This window comes from Rhineura floridana, chromosome 1 (assembly GCF_030035675.1).
Source record: "Rhineura floridana isolate rRhiFlo1 chromosome 1, rRhiFlo1.hap2, whole genome shotgun sequence".
Taxonomy (NCBI): Eukaryota; Metazoa; Chordata; class Lepidosauria; order Squamata; family Rhineuridae; genus Rhineura; species Rhineura floridana.
In genome coordinates this window covers 147,517,338-147,532,574 of record NC_084480.1, presented here as the reverse complement: position 1 = coordinate 147,532,574, position 15,237 = coordinate 147,517,338, and the positions used below count along the sequence as shown (strand labels likewise).

General features: G+C 43.0%; 1 protein-coding gene across 3 annotated transcripts in view; it reads left to right on the top strand.

Annotated features, from left to right (window-relative positions):
• Positions 1 to 7,801: 7,801 nt before the first annotated feature.
• ANP32B (acidic nuclear phosphoprotein 32 family member B) overlaps positions 7,802 to 15,237 on the top strand; it is a 29,863-nt gene continuing 22,427 nt past the window's right edge. For 2 of the 3 annotated variants that reach the window (XM_061636305.1, XM_061636296.1), the window contains exon 1: positions 9,774 to 9,794. In XM_061636305.1, coding sequence (XP_061492289.1) covers positions 9,789 to 9,794 — 6 coding nt within the window. In that variant the 5' untranslated portion in view covers positions 9,774 to 9,788. Of the gene's footprint in view, positions 8,131 to 9,773; positions 9,795 to 15,237 lie in introns of those variants that run through there. The other variant, XM_061636315.1, reaches the window with a different exon arrangement.

The following is a 15,237-nucleotide window of genomic DNA, read 5'->3' as shown; positions in this document are numbered from 1 at the left end:
ACTAGAGGTGTTGCCTTTTTGCATTCTTCCTTGATAATGTCTCTGACTTCACTCCATAGTTCTTATGGTTTTCTGTCATGTAAGTTTAAAGCCGCAAATCTGTTCCTTATTTGATCTTTATATTCTTCTGGGATGTTATTTAAAATGTATTTTGGCATTATGATAAACCTATTTTCTTAAAATTAATAAACGATTAGATTTTTGGTTCTTAAACTATTTTGCACATACTTAGTTATCTCCTATTGCTATTAATAGAACCCAAACTGCTTAACTTTGATTGAATGGTGCTCTCAGGAAACATAGCAAATGCAACACTTACCTTTAATACAAGATGCCTTTCTCTGGGTGCTCTGCCTACAGAGATAAGGTGGGCAGTGACCAGGAAGAGGCTCTTGTTTGGTTGAGCCCCAGTTGTGAAATTGTCTCCCAGGAGGGATCCACCTGGTACCCTTTCTGTTATCTTTCAGGCACCAGAGAATGTTGTCCTCTTTGTTCAGACTTTTATTTATTTATTTATTATTTTATTTATATCTCGCCCTTCCACCCAGCAGGAGCTTTTGGTGAGTAGCTGCTGTGGATGTTTTTAACTTTTTAATACTCATTGTCTGATGGTGTACAGTATTAGACAAATGGTGTATTTTCTGATGTTTTGAGATCTGAAGATATATGCATTGAATGCCACAGCTCCATTTCTCTGCCACCTCCTACGCAGATATATGCATTGGTTCTTCCTTGCATATCCTCAATGTCAGCAACAGCTACAGCAGCAACAGATCTACCTGAAGAAATCCTTTTAGCAGGCCCCTCCCGTCTTCTTTCACAAAATAATCATACCATTCTTTTGCAAGAGCATCCCCTGCTGGTGAGACTAGAGTATTGTGATAGAGCAGTGTTTCTTAAACACTGGGCCAGGACCCAGAAGAGGGCCTCAGGGTGATAGCCTGCCAGTGCCTGCTCACTTGCCTGACCTGCTCCTTAGCCCTGCTTTAGCCTTTTAGTTGGACCAGTGCCGGTGCTAGCAACTCCTTGCATGGTGAATAAAGGTGGCCAGGAGACAGAGAAGCTCAGGGAAGGATGGCCTCCTTCCTGTGAGGAGGAAAGGGCCAGCAGAGGTGTTGAGGGATATTAGAAAATGGAATAAGTGATTTATTAGTAGCAATAGTAGTAGTAGTAGTAATTAAACTGATAATAGAAAATAAGGGGATAAGAGAGGAGAGCTGTTATAAGAGGAGGAAGTAAGAACATAAGAAGAGCCTGCTGGATCAGGCCAGTGACCCATCTAGTCCAGCATCCTGTTCTCACAGTGGCCAACCAGGTGCCTGGGGGAAGCCCGCAAGCAGGACCCGAGTGCAAGAACACTCTCCCCTCCTGAGGCTTCCGGCAACTGGTTTTCAGAAGCATGCTGCCTCTGACTAGGGTGGCAGAGCACAGCCATCATGGCTAGTAGCCATTGATAGCCCTGTCCTCCATGAATTTGTCTAATCTTCTTTTAAAGCCATCCAAGCTGGTGGCCATTACTGCATCTTGTGGGAGCAAATTCCATAGTTTGAGTATGCGCTGAGTAAAGAAGTACCTCCTTTTGTCTGTCCTGAATCTTCCAACATTCAGCTTCTTTGAATGTCCACGAGTTCTAGTATTAGGAGGGAGAAGAACTTTTCTGTATCCACTTTCTCAATGCCATGCATAATTTTATACACTTCTATCATGTCTCCTCTGACCCGCCTTTTCTCTAAACTAAAAAGCCCCAAATGCTGCAACCTTTCCTCGTAAGGGAGTCGCTCCATCCCCTTGATCATTCTGGTTGCCCTCTTCTGAACCTTTTCCAACTCTATAATATCCTTTTTGAGATGAGGCGACCAGAACTGTACACAGTATTCCAAATGCGGCCGCACCATAGATTTAAGTGAATGTAAGAGGACCAGGGAGGAGGGATGAAAGAAGCTGGCAGTTTTTTGGCGGCAGGGGAATAAAATACAAGTTGAGCATGAAAGGAGAATGGAAAATAGGTTAAAATACTTCGAGAGGAATATGGGTGTGGGAAGGGAAAATGTAAAAAAAAACAACCCAGCCTTCACCACTTAAAGTCTCTGGATGAGCAAACTGAGGAAGCTGTCGCAGTCCTCCAGAGCAAACATATGTACTTAGTTTAAAGAAAACTGTGGAACTCCTTTGCCACAAGGAAAACACTGTGGCAAAACATTTAGATGGATCAGGTTTCTGTAGAAAATGATGTCAGTAATTACCAGCTGATTGTGTTAAACTCTGGCTCCACCTATCAACATTTTGTGACTGGCTCTGCTCCCGCTCCACCATTTTGTGACTCATGGGCCTCAGTAATTTTCAGCTGTCTCAAATGGGCCCCGAGGATAAAAAGTTTCACAACCCTTTTGATAAGAGCATGATTGGAGGAGTTACTGAGTGGACCTCGAACGTATAACTAGTGTTGCTCTTCATGGATTTTTTTTTAAGATATAGGCATGTGAGAGCACAAGTTGCACTTGCCTGTAGTGATATATGAGAAGTCACACGAGACTAATAACACTCACACTAGCATCATGACCAGGCCTGTGAAAAGAACAGCTAGCTATGGGCCAGTTTATATCCTTTGTAGAATTATTGTTGGCAACAGCCCTCTTAAGGATTAAAAAAAAAATCAGTGAAAGGATATACCTCACTGGTCAGCAACTAGTTTAAAGGGAGAGTCACTTTGAGGACAAGATGGAACTGTGTAGAACAGTCAGCCACCATCCCAAAAAGTGGGCTGTCAGTAAAATCAAGCCAGCAACATCTCTTTCCTCTAACTTGGCAATGGAGGAAGAAACAGCTAATACATCATAAAGCCAGATTCATGTTATTATTTAATTAAAATATTTTAAAGCTTCCCCATCAAAACATGATACCAGGGTGAGAAAAAAAATTAAAAAAGAAAAAGTGCAATCAACACTTGGGGTCCTAGACACTGACCTCTAATTTACCTGAACTACTTTATCTTTCATAGCATAGTTGCCCAGGCTTCTCTGGAAGACTGAGAAGCACAATAAGAATGTGGGTGAGGGCAATATTTTGAGAGCAAGACAGTGAGTACCGGTGGTTTTGAATTCAGGGCAAAGGAGGACAGAGACCTGCACAGCCTTTAACAGCTATGCAGAACTAGAATTTCAGCAGATGCAGGGGGTTTTTTTACTCATGCATGACAAGCTGCACTTGCAAAAAAAAAAAACACCCTTTCTTCAACTTTAACCTTTTTAAAACTATCTCTTTCCTCTCTCTCTTTGTCCTGATATTGGGAGTACACTGCTCCTATCCATAGCTAGAATTACCTCTCCTTTAAACTCTGTAATCACATATGAGAAAATAAAGGATTAGGCTGCTTTCTAAATATCTGGGGAGCAACAACAGGAAGACTTATCTCCATGTCGTACTTGTGGGCTTCCCAGAGGAATCTGGCTGACTACGTGGAAAACGTGATGTTGAACAGGATGGAATCTTGATCTAACAGGGCTCTTCTCACACCTGCACGAGGGCAGCTGCTAACACTGCACCAAAAAACCCATTGGCATTAAAGGCCTGTATCATGGGGCCATTTCCAGAAACCAGTACCAGAGAGAACGAGACATGTCCTTCACTAAGCATACATGCAAAGGAGCACTAACCACTAAAGCAGGAATAGGGGATCTGTGGCCCTCCAGACATAGCTGGACTCTCATCTGTTCCAGAAAGGGTGACTAATGATCCGAGAGAATGGGTGCTAGAGCCCAACATTTGGAGGGACACAGGTTCCCCATCCCTTTACTAAAGAATGACTCAGCTGCTCCAGGACACCACCCCCAGAAACAGCACAGTAGAAAGGAGAGGCCAAGGGCAGCATGCCCATCCCATTGTTGCCATGAGGACAGTTGTCTCTCCCCATTCCATGTTCAGAAGCTAATTAGACAAGCAATTGAATGTTACTTCAAAACTGCAAATGGAGGCAGTGTCCCCTGAGAGTAACAGGCTACTTAGGGCAGGCAACATGGCACACACCTTTGTCCTCCAACAACTCCCTGCTGCTCCTTGCACCTCAGCATTTGCTGTCTAAGGCTTATTTCTCACTATTCTTAAGGGTAGGGCCAGCCCTTCAGGTGATCCAAAGCACTCATTTTGCTAACACTTAATGTGAATGGCTGTTATATCACCAGACTATATGGCTAGAAGCTATGGATGTCCATTTCTCCATGAAGTACCATATCATTTGTGATTGCTTTATTCACATTTTCTTTTTTTTCCATGCAAACTCCTCTGCTTTCAGCCTTTTGTTCCCTTTCCACACCTACCCGTTGTGACAATGGAGCTCCTTCAATCTAGAATCACCCTTTTCTTTATCTCTCAGGTATCTCCTAATTTTTTAAATCCCTTCAGAAAACCTTTCTAGCCTACTGAGGCTTGTTTTCCCCCTATATTAACTCCTGCTGAACAGGGTGGTTCATGACAGATGCTCTTGGAAGTCACTGATTTATAGGGTCGCCATAAGTCTTGAAGGCACATAACAACAACTCTCCTACTATCCTTTCCTGTAGCTCATTCCTATGCAGACTTACAGACAGATCTGTGGTTGTCTCCATAACACTGACACATAAAAGCAGGGTAGTGGGCATGGGGTAGATTGGAGCTATGACACTGGGGGAGAAGTTTAAGGCTTTCCCCCAGTGTCCCCCGCAACAAACTCTTTTAAGATGATATTTACCCCTCTGAGGGGAACAAATGGGTACCTATATGATTTCCCCAGCGGGAATATAGCTTGGAGGAGGTATTTTAGATGGGGGAAGCAAAATGGAGAAAGGGTTAAACTGCCCTTCTGCTAGCACCATGGCTCAGATCCAGTTCACTTCCACGCATCCTTCAGCAACTGTAAGAAAAAGGACATGTCTTATCACAGATTTCTTGCATTTTAGACATTAGGTGTAGCTATGGGCCTAAACAGATGTGACACTATTCACACAATCAGAAGTTGCATAATTTAAAAAAAAATCAGAAAGATGGGGTCCCTGTTGGCACCATGGCATGGGGGAAAGGGAGCTTTAATCCTGATCCGGATTAGGGACCCAGTAGCTGCTATTTACATTGGGAGGGAAGTTCCCATTATTCACATTAAAACCTTCCCCCACAATGCAAATAGCAATCCTGAGAGGGCTGATTTGGATTGGGGCCATGGCAGCAGCAAAATGTTGGTCCCACACCATGGTGTGAATACAGATCACGAGTTCTACAGCCGCTATTTTTTTTTAAAAAAAATCCAAACAATTATTGATCACATGAAGAATATAATTATTTACTGTGTCCCTAAGTTCATTGAAATCAGTGAGTAAACAGAGAACATCCCAAACTATTCAGCATGGCAAAAACCCAAGTAGGCTCAAGAAAGTTCTAAAATGATCCCTCCAAGGTAGGTGAATGGGCAACAAAATGGCAAATGAACTTCAATGTAAGTAAGTGAAAAGTTATGCATATGGTGGCAAAAAGTAACATATTTATTTATAAAAATATTTATATGCTGCTTTTCAGCCAGTTATTGACACAATAAAAGCAGAGTAATAAAACAGCGACTTAAAAGACAGCATAAAAAAGGACTGACAACCCATTTAAAGGTTGGTGGCATAAAAATGTCTTAGCTTCCTGTCAAAAAACCATCAAAAGATAAGGCCAGATGAATGTCTTGAGTTTCACTACTGGGGTGCTACCACTGAAAAAGCCCTGTGCTGCATCACCACCAAAACTGTCTCCCTTGGCAGAACACAGAGCAGACCTTCTGATGATGACTGTAACTGGCTGGCATGGAAGAAGGTGATCTTTCAGATATCCTTGCCCTAAGCTATTTACACTGGTGATTGAATACTAAACTGGTGGTTTCTAACCACCTGAGATCATGGTGGCTAATTAAAGGAAAACATTAACTCATTGTGTAGCATGTTGTATTCAGGAACAGTAAATTAAGTATGCACTGCCCCCTTAAATTTATCTGTATTTATTTATTGTACTTATATACCGCCCCATAGCTGAAGCTCTCTGGGCAGTTTACAGTAACTAAATAGTGTTCAGACACCAGTCTCTCTTCCCCTGACTAGGAGAAACCCTGCTGCAGGCCTGTGTTTGAAAGCTTGACCAGAGAGTTACATATAAGCCTACTTAATAAAGCTTTTATGTTATCACCACCTTGCCAGCGTCTGAATGAGTAATTAACAAAGCAATCCTATGGAGATGATGATGATGAGAATCTGTGGTGCAGCTACCACCCATTCTTATACCTGCTGGCCAGAGGTGCCCCACCACTGGTGTATAAAAATGTTAGCGATAAGATCAGAGGGAAATGAAATGCAACTCAGGCTGTTCTAGTTGTATTAAAAGTTGGCATTGCAATCCTATGCATGTTTGCACACATACTCAAAAGTCCCACTGAGTTTAATAGGATTCCCAGGTAAATTTGTGTAGATTGTAACATAAATTTACAATCTGGGCTCCTGCTGGGAGGACGGGCGGGATAAAAATTAAATAACAAACAAACAAATAAAATCTATGTAAAATAACTGTGATGATTGACAAAGCAGCCCTGATGATTCTGGCACTGGTAAATTAATTAATCCCTGCAGTGAGATAAAACCCTTTCTTCAAGCCACAGTGGCAGAGTTGAATGTTTTGGTAAGTGTTAATGTAGCAGTTGCATGCTGGAGTTTCCCTGTATTCAAGAATTAATGCACTGACCAGACACAAAAATTAGAGAAAAAACAGGATTTCCCCATCATTGCCACCAAGGAGCAAGGGCTTGAAATTAATCCATGTTAATTCAAACTATTCACTCTGTTCTATTCATTTAGACTGCAATCCAATACGTCTACTCAGAAATAGTATCTACTCAGAAGTAAGCTCCATTGGGTTCAGTGGGGCTTACTTCCAAGGATTGCAGCCTTAATCACATTCAGCTCCACTTTAAACAATGAAGCCTTATCAGCTGTACTACATGGGAGAGAGTGCTTGGGAACTATTGTGTCAATGGCACAGGAAATTTCCTCACACCCATCAGAAAACCATTTGAGCCACCACACATTTAAACCAAACGGTCTGGTGTTTTTAGCTTAGAAAAAAAGATACCTAAGACACCTAAATTGTGCATAGTGTGGAGAAGGTAGAAATTTTATTCTCTTTTACTAGAACTTAGGATCATCCAGTGAAAAATTGAGTAGCAGTAGACTGAAAACAGACAGAAAGTTATTCATTTAATAATGATTTATTGCCAGAAGATGTGCCAAAGGCCACTGCCTTAGGTAGCTTAATAAGTGATTTTGGGCATTTCCATGTTCACAGCCAGTATGTGGGAGCAATAACACAAGCAGAATATTGCCTTCAAGCCCAGATTGTGGACTTCTTCGAAGCTTCTGGTAGGCCACTTTGGGGGACAGGATGCGGGACTAGATCGACCCAACAAAGCACGGCATGAACTTAAGCCTGTTAATTGCTGGGGCAAAAGGAATTCCTGTTTTTGCTACCTTCCTGGGGCCGTAAGCGTTGAAACAAGATAAACACGGCACTTGACCGCATCTGGCTTGGCAGGTCACAAGTTTTGCAGATCTGGATAAAGACATACTTTTCGTACGGGCGGAGATGCTGTGGGAATTGGAAAAGGGCCGCTTGTGGGGTGGGAAGCTGTCGATGGGATGAGCGTTGTAAGTGAGAACGAGAACCATGTCTCTTGTCCTGCGTGTACGTCGTCGTGACGACTTGCATTTCTGACGGGGGAGGCAGTGCGTTGCTGCTTGTCAGACAGGCGGGTGGGGTGTGGTTATGACGAGGAAGTTCCGGGGAGTCTCTTCTTTGGCGCGCCCCCTGGCGGTCGATCAATCGGTTGATTCTGTTCGGCTCTGCCCAGTCCAGCCGAGGGCCCCGTTGCCAGTTTAACTGCAGTCGCGACGGCGGCGCTGAGCGCTCCCTCCTTCCTCCTGCCTGCAACTCCCCCTCAACCGCTGCCTTGCGAGTTAACTCGGCGCCGCGCGCACAGGGCCTGAGTCGAGGCCTGTCCCGCTCATTCCTCCCACTCACGCCGCCGCCATGGACATGAAGAAGCGGATCCACTTGGAGCTGCGGAACCGGACCCCGCCGGATGTAAGCATGGGCGGGAAAAGAGAAGCCGGGGACCACCACCCCTTTCCCGGTATATATACATACCGGCCTGGGGAGAGCGAGCGGGGGCTTAATTCGGGGTTCTGAGGGGATAGCGGATAACGAGAGCGGGGGTTGCTCGGGTGCCGGCCGAGGGAGAAGGAAAGGAAAGGAAAGCAGGCATGTGTGGGGAGAGCGGCCACCTGAATGAAGAGAGACTCCGCGGCCGCCATGTTGTTCCGCTGCTGCGTCTATACTGGGAGAGAGCGTGGGCTGCCTGCAGAGAGGCGGTTGGTGTCTCGCGTGCGCGCGACAACCACCGCGTCCGTCGTCTTCTTAGCCAGTGGGCGCGCGTTTTGGCGCACCCTTCTCCCCCCTCTTAAACGGGCAACAGCTGCATAAAGGAGGGCGCGCGCACCTCTCCCTTATACCGCGTCCGCTTCCTTCGGGTAGGGCGCGCGCTGAGGCCTTGCCGCTCGCCCTTCCCCTCCCCCTTTAAACGGGCGACAGCTGCAGAGGGAGCGCGCGTGCGCTTATTTTTCCGTCTTCATTCACTCATCCACCTACCATATCGGAACCTCTTCTATTCCCGCCAAAAACTTGCTTTCCTCTCTTCCCCCTCCCCCCGCCCCTTCCTCATAAACAAACTAAAGGCATAATGGTGCCAAAGGGAAGTGTTTTAAGGCCTACTGATTTCGGTGGAAGAGTTTAAGAGATTTTTCTCGCGCATTTCGACTTTAAAACAAATGAATGCCTTTAGAAGAAAAAGTTAATCGAACACTTTTGAAACAGAATAATAAAACAGAAGAGTAAAACGAGTTTTAAGGGAACGATAGGGGATTTAAAACACACTTTAAAAACATGAGAAAACAGGACTTTTTCTGGCACCCAAAAACCTAACAATGGTGGCAGCAGGGGAACATGTTAACTGTGTGCTTACGTCTCTCCCGTTGGAAAGTGCTTAACTTTGGATGTGTTGGAACATATTTATGGAACTTGCGTTATCAAATAATAAGGGTATAACCACAGGTTCTGTGATGGCAAACCCAGGTTTTCTACCTTACGTGCTTCATGAGTACCAATATCCTCACTTGCCCCAGTGCAAGAAGAACAATAATATCCAGCTCTGCAGTTGGAAGTACAGTATTAAGCCTGCTACAGCAGAAATCATGCCAAAAACTTTCATTTGCCTGATTTCTGTGGTGCTAGGGTGCTGTTAAAGTCACAGGAGGAAGACTAGAAAAAGTGAGAGTTTCAATACATTTGTTTTTGTCATATTCTTTACATTTTTATGTGCATGCTGGGAGGGGATTCCAATTTTTCACTGGCTTTTCCTAGCCTATCAAAAAATGGTGGCTGCCAGATTCTTCCCACCTGCTGACTGGATGGGAAGTAAACACCTCCATTGAACACCAAAGGAATTGCCTCCAAACTTCCCTGCAGGAAAGGCAGAATTAGAAGCATTCCAACTTCAGCCAGTACTGTGCCAAGAGATTTTGTGTCTGTCCGCTACAGGCTCTGAGCACTTTTGCCAAGCATCAACTGTAGGAGCTTTCTTCACTTCTTTTTCCTGTGGGGAAGAAATGCCTGGGAGTGTGTTTCCAACTCTTCCTCCATTTTCCTTCCAATCTTGGGAGCTGGTGGATGGGACAGGGTTTACAATGAAGGTACTGGGATGATCCCTGTCCACCTCTGCAATTTAAGTGTAAGGTTTTGGGTTTTTTTGCTTATCATGCTCACCAGAGGATGGTGCCAAGGTTTGTGCATGCTTAAAGCACTACACATGTACACCTAAAAATACCGAGCAGCACTGCATCTCCCATGTAGAGAGTGTGCATGCCCAAAGAAATGGATTTGACAAAAGGAATATGAATCTGTACAACTTTTGAAAACAACAAGTAGTTTGATCCAGTTGAGGCCCTCTCACTTTCTCCAGTATAACTGGAGGCCCTTCATGGCTGTTACTGCAGAATCAACCCTGCCTTGTTACTCTGTTGTTAGGTGCACATCTGCTCCTGGCAGGTTTCTCAAGGCCATTTGAAAGTACTTAGCTGTGAGCAGTTATTTAATATTTTGTTTGGTTGACTGCCCTTGGGTTTGTGAAGCTGCAGGAGTCACTTCTTTGGGAACTGCTTCTCTGTCGTGTTTGGACTCTGCATAGATGAGATACTGCTGTGGCCATTTTAAAATCCTTCATGACAGTCTCTGTTTTGAATGTGAAAGGATTTTCTAGTCAAGAACTGCTCAGCTTATTCTTGGCTCCATTCTCTATTAGCTGTAGTAGTTTGTCACAGGAGAGCTTAGGATATGCATTAATATCCATGTGAGAACCACAAGTTCAGCAGGTAGTAATTGGATACTTTCAGTGTTTTGCAGAGTTATTGATGCTCTGAGTCAGAACAGACTACATGATCCTGGTGCCAATGGATACTTCCTGTTGTGCTTTCTGATATACAATGCTATTGTTACTGGAGTTGACACTTGGGAGAGAGCTTGGATGCTACGCATCAGCTAGCAAACATTAAAAATAAAATAAAAATATTCTTCCCTCAATTAATCAATGCAGTTATATAGCAGTCAATCAATGCAGTTATATAACAGTTGGGGCTGGAAAATCCTCAAGCACGTGGTGGTTCAGGTGTCTAAATTGTTTGATACAGATGCCCAGGAATAACTAGGAAAGATAGATGTTGGACACTGATATACAGTAGGGCCCTACTTTTCAGTGTTCTGCTAATACGGCACCAGCAGGGCAATCAGCTGTAGCGTGGGGAGCTCCAGCCGCTGTGCTCCAGCTGACAGCGCTTGGCCATGCACTGCTATGTCCAACTTTTTGGCGGGGGTCTGGTCCCTAACCCACTGTATGAGTGGGGCCCTATTGCTCATCCCTCATCAGGATATGGGTCAGTTGACCTATTCTGCACCAGCTGTATTTACAAAAGACACTAACAGCATCCTCATTTGGAGGCCCATTCCATAAGCCCTAAAGCAGGGATGGGAAGCTGGTGGCCCTCCAGATGTTGTTAGACTACAGTTCCCATCAACCCTGACTGTTGGCCATACCTGACTGGGGGCTGATAGGAGTTGAAGTCCCTCAGCATCTGGAGGGCCACAGGTTTCCCATCCCTGCCCTAAAGAGAGAATTGAAACAAGGCATCTGGTGAAGGTTAGATCAGTGTGACTTTAATAACAGTCTGAATGTGGAGGAAGAAATGGAGAGAAGGCTGACTTGTGCTGCTAGGTAAGAGGATGGAATTCTGCCAAAGCGAATAGTGCAAAAAAAGTCCTTCAAGCTGCATAAAATAACATTTCTGGAGTTTAAAAGATTAAGATTTTCCTCAGGATGCAAAGAGAAAGATCTGTATTGCTATTCCGGTGTGGGTGGTGGTTGTTTTTAGTAATTTAGAAACCTGAGAAATAGACCCACATTTAAAGTTCTTTTAAAATGTCTGCTCATGTGAAACAATATAATTTGGGAGCAGTTGAGTACAGAGTTCAAAGTTATATAAGTGTATTAAGGGTCAGTAGTAAAGGGCAAACCACTCCTTTCCTGTTAGTGCTGATCAGGGTTGGCGATTTTTGTGGGGTTTTTTTGGACTTGGTAGTAAAAGACGTATTGCCATGTTACCCATAAATTTAAAAACACCCTCTTAGAAATCAGTCATGAGATCTGCTGTGAAATCTCTTAGCTGTCCTAGCAGTTCATAATGAGCTGGTATTTGATACAATTGTAGTATGGAAAATAACTAAGCACTGGATCTAGTACTTTAAACACCTCTCCCAACATGAACCTACCCGTACACTACATTCAACATCAAAGGTCCTCCTCTGCGTGCCTACTCTGAGGGAAGCTCGGAGGATGGCAACAAGGGAGAGGGCTTTCTCAGTGGTGGCCCCCAAATTATGGAATGATCTCCCTGATGAGGTACACCTGGCGCCAACCCTGTTATCTTTTCGGCACCAGCACAAGATTTTCCTCTTCTCCCAGCCATTTTAACAGCATTTGAATAGCATGTGTTTTGAACTTGCTTATCGGTTTTTATGGGTTTTAATTGTTTAAATTTGTATACTTGTTTTTAATGTTCTTAACTATTGTAAACCACCCAGAGAGCTTCAGCTATGGGGCGGTATATAAACGCAATAAAGAAAGAAAGAAAGAAAGAAAGAAAGATAGATTTATCTCAATCAGGCCTGTCTTAGGCCACATTCTAATATGCACTTTTCTGGGACTAAATTTCATTTTACTCAGTGGAGCATAATTCTGAGCAGACATGTAAAGGATTACAGTCTTAGTCAAATAAGCAGGTGGACTTGCTTTATATTTAGAAGGAATATGAGACAAATTGGTCTTTCCTATCTGTTACAACAAATAGGAAGCATATAATGCTGATATAAAAGCACAACTAATTCGGAAATTATATTAAATGAAGATTATGCTTTCATTTTAAGGTAAGAATAGGAAACTAACTTTGTATACTTTAATTCTTATGGCTTGGGTTCTAGTTCCTATTTGTGAATTTATCTGGGTCGATTATGACCAGACAGCCCTTGAATGTATTCTCCCCCACCTTTCCTGGTGGGTGGGACCAGGTCTGGCATCAGCAGATAAACTCTCCAACACACCCTCTTGGTTTGGGCATGCTTGCTCACTTTTCATATGTAGTGAGTGTGATTATTGGAGATTGTAGCAGGTGGTGTCTGCTAGGCTATGGGTCATTGTTCTCCACCTTAGTAACTGTAAGGAGAAAGCAGGTTTCTGAGTCTTCCTTGAGAGCTAGCTGCAATCCTAAACACTTACTAGAAGTGAGTCTTCTTGAACACAGTGAGATTTACTTTTGAGTAAACATGTACAGGGCTACGTTGGAATGCTGTACTTTCATTTTAAGATTGAAGTAAAAGTCACTTAGTGCGGGATTACAGCCCAAGAATGAATGTTGTCATGATACCCATTGTGCTTTTGAAGGCCCAGATATCTTACATTTTTTAGCCTTTAAATGTCTTGGCTAAATCCAATGTCCAAAAGAACTGCAGAAGGTTGTATGTGGTATTGTTTAAAGTGTGTTTGTATGTTGTATATTATTTGAAATTGTTAACTGCCTTGAAGGTCAATTTTGGTAGTAGATTTTTTTTAAAAAAATTAGCTAATCTATAAAAACATACTCTGCATCAGTTATGTTGTAAGTCCATGGAGACTTCCCAAGATTGTTTTCTTAAGTTCTGCTATGACATGGACTAAATTTTGATAATAATACGTTACTGAGACTCCCAGAGCTTCTTACATTCCATCTTACCAGTAACCTTACCTTTTGTTTTAGATATTTTTAAGAACTGAAGGCAAATTTTCATAATGAGAGACCTCTTTGGCTTTGTTTCTTATGCGTATTCTATTCAGGTGTTTGATTATTTGCACTGATACACTTGAGATTTGAAAATGCACACACTGAAGATTCTCTCACATGATTGATATGGTGTTAGCCTGGCTTCTCCCTTCTTATCTGCCTCCTGCTGTGTTAAAAGTTAGATTGTAAGCTCCTTGGGTTGGGACCTTTCTTCCTTACACTCTTCTAGGATGGGGAACCTGTAACACAGCATGGCCAGTGGTAGGGTATGATGAGAGATGTAGCCCAGCAACACTTGGGGGGCCACAGGTTCCTCACCTCTGTGCTGTTATATAAAGGGCTATGCACACTGATGGTGTGCCCCCCCCCTCACACACACACATCCATATGTAATAATAAATACTTAAGTTACACTGTTCAAAAGGCACACAAGCCTAGTGTGCTAACACATATTGGCAGGTTAGGAAATGTAAGCTTCTGTCCATTCCTCATATTTTCATAGTAATATGTTGGTGCTGTAGTTGAGGAGTGGCCTTTCTGAAGATATCGGATGAGTTTGCATGTAATGCTAAATCAAACTATGGCTTAGCATGAAGACACTGGCTTCTGGGGCAGAGGTTACAGGTGCTTTGTTCCTTCCTGGTGCTTTTAGCTCAGTGTGGCATGCTAGCTAAGCCAAGGGTTTGATTTAGTGTGTCTTCCAAACCTGAGGCCATGGTTAAGCTCTCTCTCCTCAACCATGATGTGTAAGGAGGAGCAGAGTGGGTGTGAGCTCCTTTCATCTCTGGGAGCCAACACATTTGCACAGTTTTGGTAAACTATAATGCGAGTCAGGCTAGCCAGTTCTAAGAGTCTCTTGGATCAGTCATATTACCATATTAAAAAGTATTGGGTGTTGGCTATTTCCTTCGCTTGGAGAATTTTTATCAGCGCTCATTCAGATGCGCACGGGAAGACATTTTATACAGAACTAAATAAAAACAGCCTATTAGCAAGCATAACAACTAGGTGACTTGTGGTGTAAAATGATGGTTGCCAGAGTTGGGTGAGTGCTTTTATTAGAAACATTTTAAGCCTAGTCTTAATAGTAATCTTATGAATAGAATGTTTGTAACTTCCCCCTTCCACATTCATATTTAGAACTTTGAACCTCCATGCTAAGTTTGTTTAAAAAATTATTCCTTTTCCCACTAGCACGTAGCTTTTACCTAGTTAATAATATTTATCTAAATCAATCTGTTTCTTGGGAACAACTACATAAGCAAGACAGATTGTTTATACTGTTTTGCTGTCTGCTTGATACACCTTTCTCCCACTGCTTCCAGCCAGAAGCACTAAACACAAGGAAGAACATTGCTCTGGACCAGTGGTTCTCAAACTTTTTTGGTTCGCGGCGCACTGTAAAACATATTAAAAAAATTTGCCGCACTTCGTGTACAAAATTAAAAATATATTAATATACTTCTATTCAAATGGGTTTCTTCTCATTTTTAAAATATACTTTTATAATATTCGTGGCACACCTAGCCACCTCTTGCGGCACACCAGTGTGCCGCGGTGCACCATTTGAGAATCACTGCACTGGACTAACTGCTTTCATTCTCCAAAGTAGAAATGTTTCTGCTTCTAGGACTAAGCAAGCTTTCAGGCAGTACACGTCCTTTAGTGTAGCACTGTTTTCATTATGATCTTAGAAATATCGTTTGGACAAATTCATTGCATAGTATTTTCCTACAGTTGGTTCATAGAGGATGCTATGAAATTGCCACAG